Source organism: Osmerus mordax (assembly GCF_038355195.1).
Source record: "Osmerus mordax isolate fOsmMor3 chromosome 23 unlocalized genomic scaffold, fOsmMor3.pri SUPER_23_unloc_3, whole genome shotgun sequence".
Taxonomy (NCBI): Eukaryota; Metazoa; Chordata; class Actinopteri; order Osmeriformes; family Osmeridae; genus Osmerus; species Osmerus mordax.
The window spans coordinates 39,706-60,532 of record NW_027120401.1 but is presented as its reverse complement, the minus strand read 5'-3'; the positions used below and the strand labels follow the sequence as shown (position 1 = coordinate 60,532).

The 20,827-nt window shown below is 46.2% G+C and overlaps 1 protein-coding gene across 1 annotated transcript in view; it reads right to left on the bottom strand.

The window, feature by feature from the left end:
* LOC136938980 (adhesion G protein-coupled receptor L3-like) overlaps window positions 1-20,827 on the bottom strand; it is a gene marked incomplete at its 5' end in the record, with an annotated part of 68,532 nt that overhangs the window by 13,148 nt on the left and 34,557 nt on the right. Inside the window, 5 exons of the mRNA XM_067231846.1 lie at window positions 2,236-2,327; window positions 3,809-3,875; window positions 8,229-8,449; window positions 11,203-11,412; window positions 20,321-20,497. Coding sequence (XP_067087947.1) covers window positions 2,236-2,327; window positions 3,809-3,875; window positions 8,229-8,449; window positions 11,203-11,412; window positions 20,321-20,497 — 767 coding nt within the window. The remainder of the gene's footprint in view (window positions 1-2,235; window positions 2,328-3,808; window positions 3,876-8,228; window positions 8,450-11,202; window positions 11,413-20,320; window positions 20,498-20,827) is intronic.

Genomic DNA, 20,827 nt, shown 5'->3' with positions numbered 1-20,827 from the left:
ATAAGGAAGACCAAAATAGCAGACAGATGGAGAACGAAAAGTCACACCTAATTACGGCCAATCATGAGAAAGTTTAAAACCGTTTCCCTCAAAGTCTCAAGTAGCTTGGCTCACTGAAAATAAATATTCCTTTTCCCAACCCAGTATTTTTTTACAAACTTCTAAAACTGAGGAAAATAAATCCCCAAAATATTGTTTTAAGTATATATCATATATATATATATATATATATATATATATATATATATATATATATATGTATACCACGTTATACCACGTGTGTATCTTTGACCCATCCCATTCAGAAGTAGATAAAATACCTTAAATTCACTCAAATAAACAAGCCGTGGATACAATCCAAAAGTTATGCAACAGTGGGTCCAAAATTACCACCAATATATTAACTTTTTAGTTTGTATTCTAACAGCCCGGGTTCAGAAGTCGTGATCGTTGCAGAGAAGAGGGTATACATCTTGTATATGTATTTAAAAAGGAACTTCAAAGTCTTCATGGGAGGGTTCAGGATCTTTTGTGTTGTGATCTTTGTGACCAGCAATCTTTAGATCTATACGAGGAGTGTGTGATAAATGATGTATTAGACGGAACGAAAAACCAGTCAATACTTTTGTGCAGACAAACAACTAAACCTTGTTTAAAGGCACTGAACTTGGTTGGGAGGCAGAGCATAACAACCTTTGACAGGCTACACAATTTTGTGTCAATTAAGAAGTTAGATAATCCTTTTAAAAAACAAAACAAGCATTCATCTGCTTTCAGAAGAGTGCCTTCTTTAAAATGGCCTTCAGCTGAAAACACACACAAAAAAAACCTAGGTGTGGTTACTGCAATAGCAAAAAAAAAAAAAGATTGATTTCAAGGGCCCACAACACAATACTACTGTAGCTTGACGGATTCCAAGTTTGCATGTTTCTTAGGCCATGGATTTGAAGACAGTGACAGTCAGAGACGGGATTGGCCGTGGCACATACCAATGGGAGAGCAGGCCTTTGGACAGCGAGCTGTCTGTCTGGCGTAAGCTCTGCCCACCCTCCTCTCAGCGGTAGATAGCCATTCAGGGAGGGGTGTTACTTGGAGTTCATACAGCCCACATCTTGTGGAGCGCTGGTCTTGGTGCGGGCTTGAAGTGCAAATTCTAGAGAATTAACAGGAGTGTGTGCACATAGTGCTAGTGTGTATGTGACAACACTGAATGTGTGAGTGACGGTACACCATGTAGGTGCCTAGGTGAAAACCGTTTAGGACAAGCCAAAACGACTCAGGCACCAGTCGATATATTAGGCCAGAGAGAGAGTGTGAGAGAGTGAGAGAGAGAGAGAGAGAGAGAGAGAGAGAGAGAGAGAGAGAGTGTGAAAGAGTGAGAGAGAGAGCAGCAAGCATTGCTATCATAAAATAGCCTCATGTAACCAGTGCCTTCAAGGCAGACACGAGGAACACAGAGAGAACCCCATTCCACCCATGGGGAGGGCAGACTGAGGTAGCAAAACCGCTTGCCGCGGTTTCACATTGTCAGCTGTATTTTCCCAACCCAACACAGACACGCCCCCGTGCGCACACACACACCATATGACTATTCCAACGCGTGTTGACAAAGCCAATGACACAACTTCCCACTGCCAGATTTGCTCGTTGGCCTTTTCTGTCTCAGATAAGCATGCGCGTCAGACAAGCATGCGTGTCAGACCATGACTGGTGCCCGGCGGAACACCATCCCGTTTGAACCCGACCGACGCAACCTTTGGCGATGATGAGAGTCACGCACACCTGGGAGAGGGGGGCGCAGACTTCCTCAGCCCCCCCCCCCCCCCCCACACACACACCTCCACCCCCACTCGTCCACCCCCACAGGTGAGTCCCAAGCTCAAATGTATTTTAAAAAGCACTTTGGATTAGCTGTTTCTCACAGAGGCTGACAATTACTGCATCGAAACGCCAAACCCTCTTTGTTGGATCAATCGAGTCCATAATTAGTCGAAACAAGTTCACGTTAAATAGAAGCACACCCTAACACAGATTCAAGTGATAAAGTCTACCCTAAAGTTAAACAATATGATTTATTTTCTCTGTGGAATCTTATTAGAACTTATTAGAACTTATTACAATCGTATTACAACAAGTGTAGCGTAACAGCCCATAAAGAATTTCCACTAACTACTTCCTCTAAGTAAGCTACTTCATCCAATTAGTGTTTCTCCTGAAAGTCCCTAGCGTACTTACTTGATGTTGTCCAGACAACCAGAGTCTGGTTTCAAAATGGCGGTGTGGTGGAACATCTTGTAGAGTGCGATTCCCAAGAAGATCACGTTGAGCTGTAGAGATGGAAACGAGAGATAGAGGGAGAGGCACACGGAGAAAGAGGGGAGGATGGAGCGAGGGGAAGGGGGGATATGGAGAGCAATATGTTAGTTGTTTTCCTCCCAATCATTTTGAAAACAACCCTAGACACACTACGGTGTCAGACGTGCTGAAACTGGACGAGGGTTCTGTCACTTTGCAAAACGGAAAGCAAAATCCCATTCTTTAAGCACTGTGAGACAGGACATGTAGCAGGTCTGTGTCTGTTACTAGCCGGTTGGAAAGTGAGCATTCTATGGATAAAAACCCTTTTAAACAATCATCTGAAAGAAAATGTTGAACAATGTTTTAGTCAAAGAGCAGATCACTGCTGTGTCCTTTCAAAGCACGGGTCGGCTAAATGGGAGGCAGTCATACTGGTAAGTGGCGAAGGTGTATGTCGAGAAAAAGTCATGGTCCCTTGAAAATGGTGCCAATTAGCATGCAAACCACCGACACGCAGCACTGCGAAGTGATATTCAGCTAATTGAGATGGTGTTTGAATCCGCAAGTCATTTTCATCCCACTTTGGCTCCTGGTGGAGGGACTTTGTTTCCTAATGCAGTCAGCCTTTTTTAGAGGACGCATTTTGTTTAGTTGTTTCAGTGAGAGAGGAAAAGAGAGCGAGAGAAAGAGAGAGGAGAAAGGAGAGAGAGAGTGTGAGTCATGAGCTTGGAGGGGAACGTGTATTGTTAAAAATTACTCAAAACTAGAGCATGAAAGTGCATTATGCATGTTTAGATATATTTTTTTAAAGGATCTAAGTCTAGCCTCTGTGCTAGTATTTGTGAGCTGTGTGTAAAAGGACTGTGTCAGTGAGTGTGTGTGCCTTTCAGCATTAACTCCATGACTGTGAGCTCAGAGAGTCTGCTGGGGACGTGGGCGTGTGTCTGTATCAGGATGCACAAATGTGCCTCGGAGATAGATAGAGAAGGTGTCGCTTACACATGAGTCCGACGGAAAGGGACAAAATCAATCATAATCTCAGGGTGGATCACGCGGAGACGGAATACTAAACTGAGTCTCCTCTCACTCTATCGCTCCCTGTCTGTCTGTCTGTCTGTCTGTCTGTCTCTCTGTCTCTCTCTGTCTCTCTCTGTCTCTCTCTGTCTCTCTCTGTCTCTCTCTGTCTCTCTCTCTCTCTCTCTCTCTCTCTGTCTCTCTCTCTCTCTCTCTCTCTCTCTCTCTCTCTCTCTCTCTCTCTCTCTCTGTCATCTCCCTGTCATCGTAGACATCTCAGTCATTCGTGCAGCAAAGCTGCTAACCGCGGCATTTCACGGTCCCGTCCACTTTCCTCTCCAGACGCATCCGCCTTGACTTCCACACTCCTGACTTCCACCCAGTAGGAGAGGGAGAGGAGGACCGATAGCCCTCCACGGGGCCATTTAAGCAGTGGCCCCGGGGCTAAGCAGGGTTAATGGGGGTGTGTGTGTGTTTGTGGGGAGAGTGTGCTTACCATAATTATCAAGGTTGCAGGTCCTATGAAGCTCCAGATGAAGTATGTGTCCAGTCGGAGCCAACACCTGCAGGGAGGGGTGGGGCGTCAACAAGGAGGAGAGTGGGGGGAGGGGAGGTTGAGAGGGGGGATAAAAGCATTTGGATGTAGGGAGTAGGGGAGAGGGAGGAAAGGAGAGAGGGAGATTGAAAAGCGTGAGTTTTTAGGCTCCGGCTCGCAGGATATACATCACCTTGGAGACGAGTGGCAGAGAGAAATGGACACTTCAAAACACACGCTGCGAAGGAGGCGGTGGAGAAATGATGAGCCTTGCCCGAGAATTTATAAGGTGGGATTTGGGGGAAATTCAGTGTCATTGACAGCAATGCTGATGACCCTCAGTAGTTACAATAGTTCCGCTGGAGGTTTGGAGATAAGGGAATGGTCCGTGCAAAAACGACTGTAGGCTGATGAAGGCATTGGGGTCGATTCCATTTCAAAATACTGACCTCCGATAGCATCGAGCCCTCTTCGAAAACAATAGGTGAGAACGGGTCACTTATTCATTTTCAATTCAAATACAGGTGTAGTGGTTTGTGGAGTTGAATAAGAAAATGGAAATTGACCCCAAGCCTGACACATACACTCAACGCTACGTGAAATGCAACCTGAAGGAGAATAGCTATTAAAATATCAGGGGGCACATTCTAGCCTTATTCCAACACAATACATGTCAGTCAAGCTTTCGACTTTGATTCTGTTGATTGGAACAGGACGAACTGACACGAACCGCTAGAGGTGGCTATGGTTGAGAAAGGAGGATGAATGCCTTTCAAAAAAGAATTACGTTGATTCACGACCTGAAGCGTAAATTATTAATCATTTAATCTCCGGGTACCAGGAGCTAGATCACCATTCAGTTTTTTGCAACAGGAACATTCCAGTTTCTCCTCTGTTGTCATCGGGCCCAACAGCAAGGCAAAATGTAAGTGGCAGGGAATTAACAGTAATTCAATAGCATTTGAAAACAGATTGAGGTGTGCTACGCTAAGGGCACATTGTCGGGGACAGTGGAGGAAAAATGTGAGGGGATTTGGGCACCACAACGCAATCAAATCACAAAGTGACACTTTGGCGAGGAATTGTCTTTTTTCAGTCTTGATAGAACAAATACTACTGTTGTACCAAATCATTTCCAAACCTCCAGAGAGTAGAGGGACACAATATATTGAGGGTATTGTTTTCTAAATGACCCATATAGCATTTGTGCAATGTTTCAAACGGATATTGGTCCCATTTCTTTCCTTCCACCTACGTTTCCTTCTCCAAGTGACAGGTTCAAGGGGGTGAAGTCTGTTACAACTAAGCCACTCGTTCATGCTTTGGAACTGTGGCATGAAAAGAGGATACTGCTTTTATACGAGTACAAATACCAAGCGACAACAAACAATATGTCTTCCTTTAGTATTACTAGCGACCTGACACTCCCACCCCCCTCCCCTCGCTGGGTTAGAAAGGGATACAAAAAAAGCGATGTGCACACACACACACACACACACATACACTCACACAGAAATACAACCGCTTCAGTGTCTCATCCAAGTCGTCTTGAGCAGTCGTTATAAATTATATCGAAAGCGCTATTGTCTCTCCCCCCCACCCCCCACCTCCCCCCTCTCTTTTGCAGATCACAGGATGAGACGATTTAAAGCAGGGAGGTGGGGGGGGGGGGAGGGGTCTGTCATCCAGCCGGAGTGTGCCAGCGTGCCCACACCCCTCTGAAGGCATGTCAGCATTTGGCTCTTTCAGCATATCTATTTTCCGCGCGCGTCTTCCCTGACAGTCTGCACTTGCGCGAGCCCGCTCACTTCCACTCTGGTGGAACGGCGCGGGATCGAAACAACTGCAACAACTTTCTCTTCTTCTCCTATGTTTTTTTTTGGTCCCCCCCCCCCCCCCCCCCCCCCGTCTCTCTACGACGCCTGGCGTTTGGCACCTGCGCACCCAGGAGCTGACGAGGTGACGCGTGCGCTTAGCTCAAAAGAGATGCTTCGGAGAGAGGAGAAGGTGCTCAGAAGCGGAAGCGGTTTAAAAGGGAGTCGTGAGTGACGTTTTTTTATTTGTATTCTGCTCAAGGACCCCTCCAGGTATAAGCCACATGCTCTGAAAAGGGAGGTTTGTGGAAACCCTGGGTGGAGACACTGTATGGAAAGCTTCCAATCCCCTTAATGTTGGATTTAGTCTGCCTAGAGTGTCATATAGGTGGGGTATGCGTATTTGGGAACAGCTTGTTGGTTCCATTCCACGAGTCAAGAGCAATTGAGCACAGAAATGGCAAATGTTAAGGCTTTTAAAAAAGCATTTTGACCAAGGCTCAAAGGTTTAGAGACATAACAGGCCAATAAGAGGTCAGACTTCTAATGAGAAGATTCTAATGGATAGGTTAAGCTCCTTATGACCCTCTAGGGAGAATGAGACAATGTCCGAGGGCCTGTACTGTATGCTACGAGCAGATGACTCATGGAATCTCCCTGTACATAACCCCACATTCAGAAAACAGATTTTTCATTCATGCGAAGTAAACACCAAGTAAACACATTTCACTGTAAACATAATTTGCTCCATGGATGAAAATGGAAACGCATGCCTGTTGAAAACACCCCTCAGGGTTTTTTTTCAAGACAACAACTAGACAACACAATGTCCTCCATTCTCCTCACCACCTGTTGACCTATACTGTGACTAAGCGGAAACGAGGCGGCCATTTTGTTCTCCCCCAAATAAGGCCATTACATGTGTTCTTCTCGGTGGAGAGGAAAGCGCACTGCATGCTATCGATCAAGCCGTTTGTGTTCAGTTTGGGCTGTGCCCAGTGACGGTGAGAGGCCTGTTTCCTCCCCCCTAGTCTCCATGCGTGTCACGCCGTGTCGCGTCCCCCATCTCTCACGGCTGTGTGTAATTGTTCCACCGGTGACTGGGTTTTAATTATTCACATGATGCTGTGGCTCAGGCAGTGGCAACTATCCTCTCATCCATCACCAAGAAGTACGACTCCCGCAATCACCAAACGCACCCTCTAATGGGCTGTTGTGTGTGGGTGTGTTTGTGTGTGCGCACGCGCATGTGTGTGTGCGTTTGTGTGTCTGCACTCTCCATGCGTATGCACACTTCTGTGTTTGTGCGTGTGCAGTTGTGTGTGTGTGTGTATTTGCCTGTGTGCGACTGCTCGCACATGTGACATGTATGATAAACATCTCGGAAGCAAACTGCTGATGCTGGTTTTCATTATCCCCATATTGGAGACAGATTTACCCAGAGAGGAGAGGGGGAGGGAGGGGTTGGGGAGGGGTGGGATGGCTGCATGGCATTATTATGAGAGAGCCTGGGTTCATATTTCAGAGGACGGCGCTGGAGCAATGGGCTCAATCTTTGGAATATCTGCTGTGAGAAACAAAGGAATGTAAAAAGATGACTCTCTCTCTCTCTCTCTCTCTCTGCCTTCTTAAGCATCTTTTCTTTCTCCTCTCTATCTCTCCAGGATTCTCTTCCTTCATGCTCTCTTCTGGAATGCTTTCTCTTCTCATCTCTTCTCCCTCTTTTTATTATCTCTCTCTCTCTTCCTGTCTTTCTCCGACTAGTGATTTTCCCCACACAAATCTCTCAATCTCTTTCTCCACTGCTCTGAGTCTTCACAGTCATTTGGGAGCAGGAGGCATGCTGGAGTGTAAACCGTAACGTCTCGACATTCATGCACTGAGCGAACCTCACTGTACATGCCATCGTTCACTGTCAGAACAATGTGAGTCCTGCACAAACACAGCTTGGGAGTAGAGTCATCAGGAACGGTGGGTATTGGACCACCACCAAAGATGCTGATGGAGTGCCAACCAGCGTGACCAGCTGCCAAGCCAGAATCAGCGTTCGAATAGATATGCAATATTTTGTGTCTGACCATCGACCGAACTCGCTCAACTGAAAATAAAACAACCTACAAAAACCTGGCAGACTATTTACAAAATTATATATACATAGGGGAATTTCTCTGAATTGGAGATTTGTTCGGGGCAGTTCACTGTAGATCATTCACCCTGAGACGTCCTTATGGTAACAATCTCAGTATTCTAAACTACTTGTCTATTTTAGAATCCATGTAAACAAGCAGTATGGCGGAAAATAAATTTCCCAATGTCGACCAGACGGTACAGAAACTACCCTCCCAGCGGGCATGTATGCTCTGACAATATAACCTCCATATTGGACACATTTTAAAACAAACATAGATCAGTTTCGTGGATGAACGACGGTTTTAACTCCAACCCGGTCATAGTGGTGGACTTGCTTTTGTGTACATCTATCTTCATATAGTCATCGCCGTGAGTGGAAAAAAAACAGCGTCCTCGACACGTAAAGCGTTCCGGCGGCGTGTTCTGGAGGCACTCACACTCGGTCTGTGCCGTAGCTCCGGTAGTCGACGGCGGCCGACACGGCCACGATGAGGGCGGGCACGCCGTAGCCCACCAGGTAGAAGTAGCGGCGGCGCGAGTGCTCGCTCTCGAACACCTCCACCAGCAGGATGTAGAGCTGCACGCCCTCCAGGAACATCCAGGTGAACGCCGCCAGGAAGAAGAAGTGGAGCAGGGCGGCGAACACCGCGCAGGCGATCTGTGGGGGAGGGGTGGTGGTGGTGGGAGAGAGGGAGCAAGGGGGGATGAGAGACGTGGGAGGAGGAGGAGGGCGGACGGAGGGAGGGAGGGGGTGATGGAGGGAGGGGAAGGAGCGGACGAAGGATTTGGGGGGGGGGGAGTAGGGGAGAGGAAGAGAGAGAGAGAGAAATCATCAGAGGACGTTTGTGTGCAACTCCTGCTGTCACGGTACACGCAAAATCAGACATGCATTTGAATCACGTGCGATCCCTCTCAGAGTCACAGGGTACATCTGGTCAACATATAAAACAAACAATTGAGGTCAATAACACAGTGTACACAGTTGTTTACACACACATATATATATATATATATATATATATATATATATATATAATACACAGTATACAATATATATTGTACACACACACATGCACTGTAATGTTAGATACTGACACTGATCATTTTATTGGCACAATTGGTCATGCAGTAGTTGCTGTCTTGTTTACTGAATCACTTAAATTCAAATTGATTTCATTCATCGCCAGTAAGTTGGTTGGTTGGCCATGAACAGCAGTTGATCTATTAAGTACCTAATGAATGAAAGCCATCACCTCTTATCAAGGGCTAGAGCACAACTGAACCTAAAAACTCACATACATCTGTGCAATGGGGTTTTCATTGAATGTGGTGTGTGTGCGTGTGAGATCAGATTTTCCCATAAGCACAGATAAAGGCATCTTTGGCTTTGGTCAGTACTGCATCCTTTAATTCTCCCATTTGCCTTTTCATCTCTTTCCCTCCCTCTCTCTCTCTTACCTCTTACACACACACACACTCTAAATGCTGGTAACGAGTAGCCTGTAGGCATGTAGGCATGACTCCACCGTCTCTTAGCTCTTTAGTGACACACCCAGCCCAAACCATGCCCATTAAGGAGGGGTGATCTTATTGATCTGCTAATCCAGATTATCCGCTGTATTAAGAGATCAGTCAGCTGCACTACACTGCACCAGGCTGGGTGTCTGGCTGGGGGGCGGGGTAGGAAGGTGGACAGGGAGGGCAGTGTGCTGTCTGCAGTGTGCTGTCTGCAGTGTGCTGTCTGCAGTGTGCTGTCTGCAGTGTGCTGTCTGCAGTGTTAGGATAGAAGTGAGTGGTTTCAGGACGAGTGAGGGTGTGGTTTTTCGTGTGTTTGTGTCGGTGTGTTTTCTGCTTCTGCGTGTGTGTGTGTGTGTGTGGGTACGCACAAGCTTGGGCGCTGTTTCTTTTAGAAAAAAAACAGGGGAGGGTGCAGAGAGACAGCATTGGACAGGTTGTAATGTTTTTTAGGCTACATCAGTAGTCACAACAACATGCAAACATACTTCACAAGCTCAGCTGATCTAACATACTATTAACAGGAACCACTCAGCGCATGTTGTATGAGCAATTTCCAATTAGAGGCTCCGATCAATGTCCACTCCAGTGAACAGCAACATGTTAATGGTCTCATCTTGTGAATAGGCTAATGCGGACCACAGTTCCTCTGGTAACCTACAATCAAAGCTTCCAAACATGCGTGGTCTTTTCCAGAAGGGTCTCTGAGTGTATAGCGACCTTGAGAAGCATCCCGACGTGTGCATTGTTAGACATTTAGAGGGTTTGTCCTTCAGACATGCAGATGGTCAAGCAGTCATCTGAAGAGAAGGTCACTTGAGATGCACCGCTCTGCCCAAAGTGCTGAATCACTTTCTCGAGTGTTCCTGGCCGTCAGGAGATGAGAACTGGAGCACGACTGCGTCTCGTGAATTCTAAACGCGAGGCGCGAGACAACAGTGCTGCTTCGAGTCCCCATGGTTGAATAAAACTATTTAACTGATAAGATTATAGAGCAGTGGGAGGATGTGGAGGACAAGAGGGAACAGTGTTGTGGTCAAAATACAGAGGATTTGATGAAAAAGTGTTTTCCAAATTCTAAGTTCAGGCTTCCTCTGGTACTTGAAGCGCACTCAGGGTGTGTTTGCCTTGAACGAGCAGAGGACCTTGTCGGCCGACGGACCTGACACCACGCCAGTTGCCAATCCACTAGTTATTGATTTTTAAACAGTTACCGCAGTTTTAACTTCAAGCTAAACTTCATTGGATTTTCTTTTTCACACTCTCACAATAGGACTGAGTTCATAGTCGTGTCAATTCACAGCGTGCAACTCCAGCAAATCCAAATCTCTCCCGTCCCTGCTGGGCTACACACTGAGGGGAGAACGTCGACGCCTTCTTGTTTCGCACAGCGCCAACGCCGGCTGACTTCTTGCGGGAACATGAACTTCCTTCAGGCTCTCCACGCTGGAACCCGGTGGGTTGAACTGCTAAACTAAGAACTCCTAAGTTTGTACATGCCGTACGTTTGTCATGGGTCGTGTCCACCCCCCCCCCCCCCCCCCCCCCCCTACGGTTCTCAGCGCACTGGCTTCTTCTTTGTGTTGAACTACCTGAGGGTAGTTTTGTCCCTTGTTCAAAGGCTACCTCTCTATACATTGAGACTGCCCCCGGTTTCCCCACACCCTCTAATGCGATACCCAGTAGTCATCCCATAAGCTTGTCGTACTTTGGCACAGACATGACTTTGAGAGGATAGAAGTTATCCAACCGTTTAAAGGTCATCCAGTACCTCTTTACAGTCATATCACCAACTTTGTTCACCTGACACGTCTCATATAAAAATATGTTCTTTATATTTTAGAAATAAAAAGATCACACACAAACAAAAAAAACAAACAACGGACGTAAACCTACCGGCTGGTCGGCGCGGTTGATGCCCACCAGGAAGAGGGACTCGGCGATAAAGAGGCTGATGCAGAGGTTCTTGTGGATGGTGTTGCGGTCGCTCTGGAGGCCCCGGAAGAAGCAGAAGGTGAAGAGGCTGATGAGCAGGCAGACGAGGGACAGCAGGATTCCCACCCAGGTGATGACGTCCAGCAGCAGGTCGTGGACCGGGTCTGTGTTCTGACATGGACATGAGAGATGGTGACTGGTTAGGGCTGTGCAGAACAGACTGGCGTTCGGTGCTGATGAGTGACAGTTGCCTGGTAAGCTCCACGTGATACATTTGATAGGGGGACAACAAGACTTAGCTACAGCATTAGAGGATCAATCACTACTGTGGAGGCTGTTGGATACCGTCACAGCCCTTCATAAAAGCAACGGAAACTGATATGTTGAACTTGATGGATTTCAGAACCAAATCTCAGGACTTTTTTTCCCAAAGAATTCTGTTAGAATGAGGGTTCCCGCCAAAACAATGAGCCACAGGTGTCAGACAAATGTCTGGATTCATTGGACAGTCAATCCATTTGGCTCGCAAAGGGAGACACACAAAGCCTCACAGTTGGTTGTGGGCCACAATGGGTTTCCTATTTGACCAAATCAACTCCATTGTTGACTGAAAACAAGTTATCTTAACAAATGAGTATTTCCCACTGTGGCTTGTTCACAGCACTAAAACGCTTCCTGCTGACTATAAATATGTGGCTTCATCGGAGATAAGGAACCAGTGACTCACTAACACGACAGTGATATACAATTCACATCAAGTCGTATAACTAAGTGCAGTGAGTGCTACTTAAAAGTGGCAGCGAGGAGCAACACAGCCTGAAATGGCAGGGTTGTGCAGTGGTGGTGTAGAGGCGGCCATTACAAAAGACGAATCGACTAATGCTGGGTACACACCACAAGATAATCAGGCTGATTTGGGGCAGATTTCCCCCTTCCGACAATCCTAGGTAATGTCCCGACAATCCTAGGTAATGTCCCAATTATCTACAGATTATCTTATCAGATTTCCCCTTGGTGTGAGGTGTGTTAAGAGTGACGAACTTGCTCGGAAGAACGTAAAGAGTCGCAAATCAACATGTTGAATATTTACGATCAGAAATCCTGATGTGTGGGAGGAACCCCGAGGACAAACACCACACACTATAGGAGCAAAACGGTTATATCTAGGATTTTTTTGTCCTCATGTTTGTGGTCTTTCACATTTTGAAAATCAATTTAAAATGTATTTTAGTTTGTACCCAGCATAACACCTCTAAAGCAGACAGGTAAACCAAAATATCTGCTGATAGTGCCTAGCTGACCTGCAACAACATAACCTTGTCACATCCAAACATGTCTGACTGCAGACACACACACAAACTGTTGGAAATACTGTATCTTCGAGTGGTATGTTTAAAAATAACACACAGTGTCAAGGAGCTGATATTAAAGCAAGCCAATCAGTTGGCTCTGGAGACCATACTTATACATGCTTAGGTTGCGCATTCTGACAGGGCTAGCTTCCTAATAGCAGGCCTAGTTGCAAAAATCCCAAAGTACTGTCAAGGAAATTTATTTGCATCAGTGCCTGTGCAATGTGTCCCTGTGTCTTCATAAAGCCCTATATTACTAAACGGATTTGTCATTTAACTGACTTTGCTGATCACGTTTAATCAGCCAAACTACCTGACTTGTCTTTTTTCCACCTGAAAAAAAACTGCACTTGTTCAGATTAGGTTGGAGAAAGGCAAAAGTGACATGTCCTGAAGAAAACACGTCTTTGAAATGTGGCAAACATGACAATTAAGCATCACAGAGAGAGATATAGTGTGAAAAAAGAGACATGATTTATTAACACAACATAATTACGGGGCCCAAACACTTTGGTCAGCTTCAGACGCTTTCTAATTTCCTCACGGAATTGGCCTATTTTTCACTCCAGCGGGCTTTGACTTAAAACAGGAAGAGGGCTGAAGTAAGAAGATTTGAAAGAAAAAGGTGTACATCGTCTTCAAACTGACAGCTGTCCCTGCAGGGATTGTAAGACCATCTGGGTAGAACTAACCGATTCCGCCAGACTACTTAGCGTGAATGCTAATGAAGATTGCACAGGTAAAGACTTCAAAAGATATGACAAGACCCTTTTTTGTCGACATTCCTGACTGTATTCTGTGCGGATAACCCTCAAGATAAGCACTGAAATCTTCACAGGATTTTCTTTTGCGAGTGTTGCACCGGATAAGGGTGTCAGGTCCAATGCTTACAGTGAAATGCTAATATGAATTATGGAGTCGTATATGGATAGTCTTTGTAACTGAAGCTGATACTAAATGCCGTGCTATAGCGGTTGAACCAAATATCCACGCCTTACTGTGGCCCACATAAGAAAATGTTTGCTTACTCTGAGGAAAGAAAAAAAAAGCCTTGCAAAAGCATAGCGTATCTCTTTTCACCAAACAAGCACTGCTTTACATCAGATTTCCAGCGCAGTCAGCAATGTTCTCCGTGCACGGGGGCACGGGTGTGAGGAGAGCTTTTGAAGGAGGCTTTTCCGCGTTACTGTGGTGAAACTTATGACGGCAGAGCAGAGGGTGAAGGCGCGGCTAACGCCAGCAGCGAGGGGGAGCAGATGCTCATCATTAAGGGGCCGCGCTGTACGATAACAGTTGACTTGCTCGCGGAGTCTGGGGAGAGGAGCTCTTTTGATTTGGCTGCCTGATGAGCCATTGTGTATACATGAGGGGGATGGCTCGGTGCGATGTAAAGCGGCAGCAGTGTGCGTTTGTGTGTGTGTGTGTGTGTAAGTGGGGAGTAGTTGAGAGCAGGCAGCAGTGTGTGTGTGTGAGGCTCTGTGTGTGTGTCATCAATGTGTGCATGGGTAAGTGTGTGATGTGTGTTTGCAGGGGCGCCAGCGTTTCAGCTTGACTGAGCTATAAAGGTATCATGCAGTGGGGGGGTGGCAGATGGTGGGTGTTCTAAAAGGTCCCTCTGGTAGTTCTATAAGGTGGCTGCTCAAAGACTGCAGGCTCTATCCATCCCAGTCTCACCTTTAGTCAGGGGACTGGGTCTGGAGGAGGTGGTGGGAAAAGGGTGTACACACACACACACACACACACCTCTCTGATGGATTTACTGTGGAGCATTCTCTTTGTTCTAGGACATTGGATGATTGCTATGGCACTTCCTGCCAATACTGGCCGGCAGAAAGCTGGGGAATATTCCGGAGCGCCGTGTGGGAATGTCATATTACACGGCAGAATCGCAGAACCTCGTCTCAGTCTCGTGACACTTCTCACAGAGAGGGGACACAGGTCCCCAAAGCAGAGGCTTGTCATTTTTTTCCGGAAATCACCTCACTGTGGCTCAGGGATGGGCTGCCAGTCATGTGGCAAAACAAAGAAAGAGTAAAAAAGAAAGAGGGGATTGATGATGCACACTCTGCCTTCCAATCTCTCACGTTTCTTTATTTCTTTAACGCGTTTATTGCGTCTTTCCAGGCGGAGGCCTCATGAGGCCGTCTCGCCTACCGTTCGGCGTGGAACCCAGAGGAGGAGGGCTTCCTGGTTGTCAAGTAGAGAGACACCCGGGTGTTTACCTGACAACTGCTCTCTGTATCACCTGCTAGGGGTGAGGTCTCGCATGCGCCGCCCCCGCAATTCTCACCTCTCAAATACACCTGGTCTTCTTGATTTCATTGTGTTAGTGTCAGACTTGTGTTTGAGGTGTGAGCGAAACTAAGGTAAAACAAAAAAACGTTAAAAAAAATAAGAAAAGTAAAGGTCACTTTGAAAGCGATGCCATAGAATTGATGGATACAAAAGTTTTCTTTATTTTCTGTGCCTTAAATTACGTAATACAATGACAGGAACGTATTGGATCTTAACTCCAATTATAGATGGAGAAAGACGGAGAGAAAAAAAGAAGGAAAAAAAATCAAAAAGAGAGAGGATTTCATTCAATTATATCTAAAACAACTCCTCAGAGCATGAGGCCAATCCAAACTCTGTCGCCGGGCCTGTCACCAATCTCCAGGGGGCTTCTTTATGACCGCTACAGGAAGGAACAGCGTCCGGGATGATCATGAATCAGAGGCCGACGCCCAGTCCTCGCCTTTAAAGGGGCTGGCGGGGGAACGCCCAGGTGCATGATGGGAGTTTACATCCAGCGCATCGAGCTAACGGATTCATGGGATGGTCTGCTATGTTGTACCATAACTGTGATATAATGCCTGTGCTTGCCGCTTGTGTGGCCTTCCAGAGGGGAATATATCTAAGCCAAAAATAAATGTGTTCTTACCTAGTGGTTTCCAGTGAGTAACTGAGATCACAAACTTTTATCCGCATTACATTTTTCTATCCCTTCCTAACTCTTCCTGGTTCTTACAATTGAATTTGAACCTAAATGTGATGCATACCATCCTAGATAGTATGACAGTTTGCAATTGACAGTGGTCCTGAACTTGTCAGGCCAAGCGGTCGCAGTGACTGTGTGTGTAAGACGTCCCTTCAAGGGGCTGATGTATGGTCTTCATGCATCTCACCCTCCATCAGCCCCAAAGAGCATCATTGATTTATACCTGCTGGTCCACAGGGATTGGAGGGGCTGACAGGTGGTTCAATATTACCCTGGGGCAAACACTCTCTCTCTCTATCTCTCTCAAACATTCGTAGGCACACACACGTACATACACGCACACATCACCTAAGTAATGGCCCATAGTCTGAAGAAGGGCAGGTCTATCTTTCTTAGCTGGATAGTGCATTGGCCCCCACTTAAACATTACCTTCACAACCCCCTTAAGGACATCTTGGCAAAAGTGCGGCTTAAATTTGAAGGGGATGGTTTAATAAGATGGTTCACACAGTCCTGCCTTGGGTGGGTGAGATGGTGCGAAATTCAATGTTTTAAGTATCTCTTGCCAAGTATTGATCCATGGTATCCTTGAATACTTTGGGTTGGAGTCTTAAGACTTTTTTTATTTAATTTAATTTTATCCGGTTGGGTTTATCCATCAAATCCTTTTGCTCAGACTGCAACAAAGAGAGATCTCAAAAGTGACAACCTCAGAAAGCTGACATCATGTCTACATCGTGTACTAGTCAGCGCTGGGTAATGCGGTCCACCTGTATTGACTTGCTTTGGGTAATCCATAAACTCTATTCATAATCCATAGCCTTACCTGAGAGCTAGGATAAATCCACTCAGACATAACTACAGGTTACAACGTTGGCATTCCAAAGTCAGACTAAAGGAGACTTAAGTGTCATTATGTCAAAAAGTGCAGCAGATGCAAATGCAAAGTGCAAATAGATTAAGAGACCTCTCTCCTTCCAACTGGAAAACATGTTAGCTATTCTTTCTGGGAGACACCAAACTCCACCTGGTCTCTGACTAACACGCACCTGGAGTTCCTCCATGTTTGCTTTGACTCGTTTGTGTGGGTCGTCAGCCACACTTTTCCCAACACGAGCAGCAAGGGTTGACAGAGGCCACATCCTCTCCGTGCTCGAGCTAGCTTACGTTAGCTCACAAAAGGCAGGAGAGGTGAGACAGACGAGCCTGACAGAACTCGATTCCCCTACGAACGGCCCAGTGACAGATGCATCTTTCTCCGTCGTTGACAGATCCTTGACAGGAGAGAGGAGTATGAGCGTGCGGTGTCTGTGTGTGTTTGTGTGTGTGCGGAATGATCTGAGATAAAGTCCTCCAGAACTACTAACAGATGAGCCAACATGCTGTCCTGAGAACAAAGTGGTAGAGAACGCTTCTCTCTTCTACGCCGAGCGAGCCATTGAACCTGCACAACCCAACAGCTTGAGGTGATGAAACCATATGCTAAGCAGGAATGATAACATGTAAGAAGAAAAGAAACGGAGAAAAACAAACAACATCAATTTACCTCATCTACCTGGGACAACAACTGTGCAATATTGCAGCACGTTACAGCACTCTAGCCCATGGTCTATACAGTTATATTTTGAATAACTTGCATCTTAGTTTTTTTTTCTTCTCTCCTTTGGCACAGATCAAAGATTTAGACATTAGAAGTTCATAAAGGTTATAATTGACTTGCAACATAATTAAACCCTATGAGAGTTGGTGTTTGCGGAGACTGATTATTCCTCCATAGAGCTGAGTGCAATATTCACATGCATGAAGTTCAAAGTATCTATGTGGTAGGCCTATATCAGAGCATGAGTGGGCAGTGGAGAAGATAGGCGAGGAGGGCACTTCTTCTTGAGAGTTACCTTGTTAGCTAACTCAACTCATTTGACATCTATTAGAAACTTTGAAGGTTAGAAGTTCACGTGGCTCTTAGGTGCTCCTCTCAGCAAACGTGTCAGAAACATACCGCAGGCGCAGATGTGAGAGCCGCTTCAGTCTGTGTTATGAACACGACACGTCGCGGTTCTACACTCGCTAATAAGATGTTGATTCACTTCAGAATCTGCGCTCGAAGTCAACAAGAATAGGCTACTCAGAGTTGATGTTTCGTTTATGTACAGTGTTACCTCTAAGCGTACTGCAGATAATGAGATATCACAGATTATTAGCTCTGAGTTTACAAGGCTAAACATTGTATCATTAATCACAGAAGACAATTTAACAAAAGCAGAGAGAGAGAGAGAGAAAGTAGAATACACGAAGGGTCAATTAGCTCTGACACAAGATAAGAAACATTGTAAACATAGCATAAACTTTAGCTTCAAGTAGAACAAGCCGTCCATCATCCCAAATAGAGGACACTGAATTCTCATGGTGGTGAAAGCGGTAATGAGGATTGGAACAATCAATTATCAAGTAGTATGTATATCGAGTATGAATGAGTAGATATTACAACCTTTTTATCTCTCTCTCTCTCTCTCTCTCTCTCTCTCTCTCTCTCTCTCTCTCTCTCTCTCTCTCTCTCTCTCTCTCTCTCTCTCTCTCTCTCTCTCTCTCTCTCTCTCTCTCTCTCTCTCTCTCTCTCTCTCTCTCTCTCTCTCTCTCCATATTTTACCCTGTTGCCAATGTCCCCAGATATAAACAAGACATAGAACAAATATCTCTAGCTGAGAGGGCAACGGCTTCTAGCTAACGATGCTGAGAAATCGGACGAGGGTGTGTTTGGTTCCCATGGAGACCAAACACACAGCCACCCCGACCCCAGCTCGCTGGCTCCCGTACAGAGCGCCTGAAGGCATTATGTCACACAGAAAAGAAAACGCTTGCGAACACACGCCGCAGACACAAACTTAAAAACAAGCTGCCTTTTATTCTGAAGAAAGAGTGCAGAAAGTCACTTCAAAGGGGAGTAAGAGGGAACCGCCATCGCTTTCCACTTTGGAACTACTGTCCACTTTGCCCCCGAAAGCAACATCACCAGCATCTGGGGGGGGTTCCAATAATTGAACAAAGCTGTCGTTTCTCTTCCCCTTTCTGTCCCCCCCCCCCCGCCCTCTTTTCTAAAGACTCCATTCTTCCCCATCCCTCTGTATGCAGGGCTCAGCTGAAGAAACCCAGACCGCACCCCAGAGCCAAACAGCTGAGTGACACACAGTGACTCCTGCTCGCTAGGGGTGAGACACCCTTCAGCCCACGGGGGTTCGGTTTGATTTGTGTGTGTCTGTGTGTACGTGTGTGTGCGTGCACGTGTGTGTGTGTGTGTGTGTGTTCTGAGGGGTAAGGAAGGCCCCAGAGCTGGGGAGCTGGGGGGTGACGTGGCCTTGGGCCAACTGGGACAGACATGACAGAGTCGTCCCTCCTTCCTCCTAGCCTTGGCTGAGAGGACACGTCAGAGAGACCGGAGCTGGACCCCGTCAGCACTGGGCTCCTCACACTCCCTGTCACAGAAGCAATCTCACTGTCTGTCACCAGGCAGGATATACCTCCCCCCTCATCCTCCAGCTTCTCCTCCTCGTCCCCTTTTCAACACGACCATCCTCCCCCCCCGGGGGTGGACGACTATGCCACTTGGCGCCGCTGCCCTGCACAAACGAGAGGCCAATCTTTCGATGTGGCAATCTTCACAACTCTGATTGTATCTCTCCCTTGTTTTTTTGTTTTCCTCGTCTCTCCATCTGCTTGCATCCTTTCCACTTCACTTCTGTCAGACATCTCTTTATTGTCCCCTCTTGTATATTGTTGTCCTGAAGAGCGTAGGCAATGAAGTACTCAGCAGTGCAGTGAGAAAACAAACCAATTTCTGTTCACCTCCCCCCCCCAGCCAAATAGAACTTATGAAAAAGAGTCAAACTACATATTTAAAATTGAGCTTTTAGTCACATATTTAATAGCTTTTGAAGAAAGAAAAAAAACCCGATACGTGTCAAAATTACCAAGGGTGAAGCAAAAATACGATTTGGCTCAATTCTGCAGTGTGAATGTAATACTCCGAAGGCTTGACCTCTCATGGAACCGAAGTCCAAGGAAATAGCAAATAAAACAAAAATCTAAACGGAACAGTTAGCAGTTATCGACACCGGTGTGATGAAAGGAAGCTTGGATGATAGCCGGGAGGGATGTGAACATAGCAGTGGGGGTAGCTGAGCTAACTAGAGTAAACAAACAACAAGCTAGCAAGAACCATATGCGTGTTGTTCCATCGATAAATGCAGCTCACGCTCGGTCGCTTTGGAGAGAAAAAAAAGGGTCCTGAAACGTTCATGAACAGGCGTTGAAGACAGCCAGTCTGTGTGTGAGTGAGGTGGGCAGGAAGGGTCACGCCTCAGCTTGAGCCTCACAGAGGTCTGTTTTACCTAAACGTGAGTGGTGCAATGGCCATGCCGAACAGTGTCAGGAAACCACGTTGAATAAACACTTCACACTAAGAATGTCTTCAAACTCAGCACTTTGAAAGGAAATTTGTAAAGCTTTCAGGGGGAAAAACATGCCTCTCTGCATTTAAAGAATTTGCGAAGGTCGTTTATTTAGAATTTGATGCAATAAAATCCCACGGAATATGAAGAAGTGGAGACAAAAAGTACACAGAACAAAGCAATCCTTTAGTGCTATTCACTAACGTATGTTCATTGGCTCGTTTTGTAAATCCACCTTTCCACAATGGATTGTCTGCGCTTAGAGCTTGCATATTTGGATTCAACACTCGATGTTGCCTTACCTTGACTTCCACATGAGCCATGAGGACAGCAAAGTTGGTCAGGTGTGTGCACGAACACGTGGTATGTGTCCTGTTGGTGCCTAGCAACCTGCAGTCTTGAGTTGACCAGTAACCAGTCATGGTCTTCTTGGAGTAGCCCCAGAAGGAACAGTTGGGGTTGAAGTTCTCCTCCGACTGCTGCGCGGAACAAGGGAGACAAACATTGAACAAGCAGGAGTTAATGGAACAAATTTACTGTAGGTCGACTCATGTTCCAATACCACCATTGGGGTAAAATGGCACCAATGGTGGATACTTAGAGACATTAGCCAGTACCATGTAGCGTTCTTATTTTACCGTCCACTTTTATCGAATATAAAATAGCCAACTCTTTCTTTTCCTTGTGGGTTGTTGAATTTAAAGGGCGTCAAGCAGAGCTGAGATGGCTTTTCATCGTGTTTTTTTTTACCTTTCCCTGTAACCTTTGCCTCGCGACTTTTTCCTGCTGTTTAATGGCCGTCAACGCTA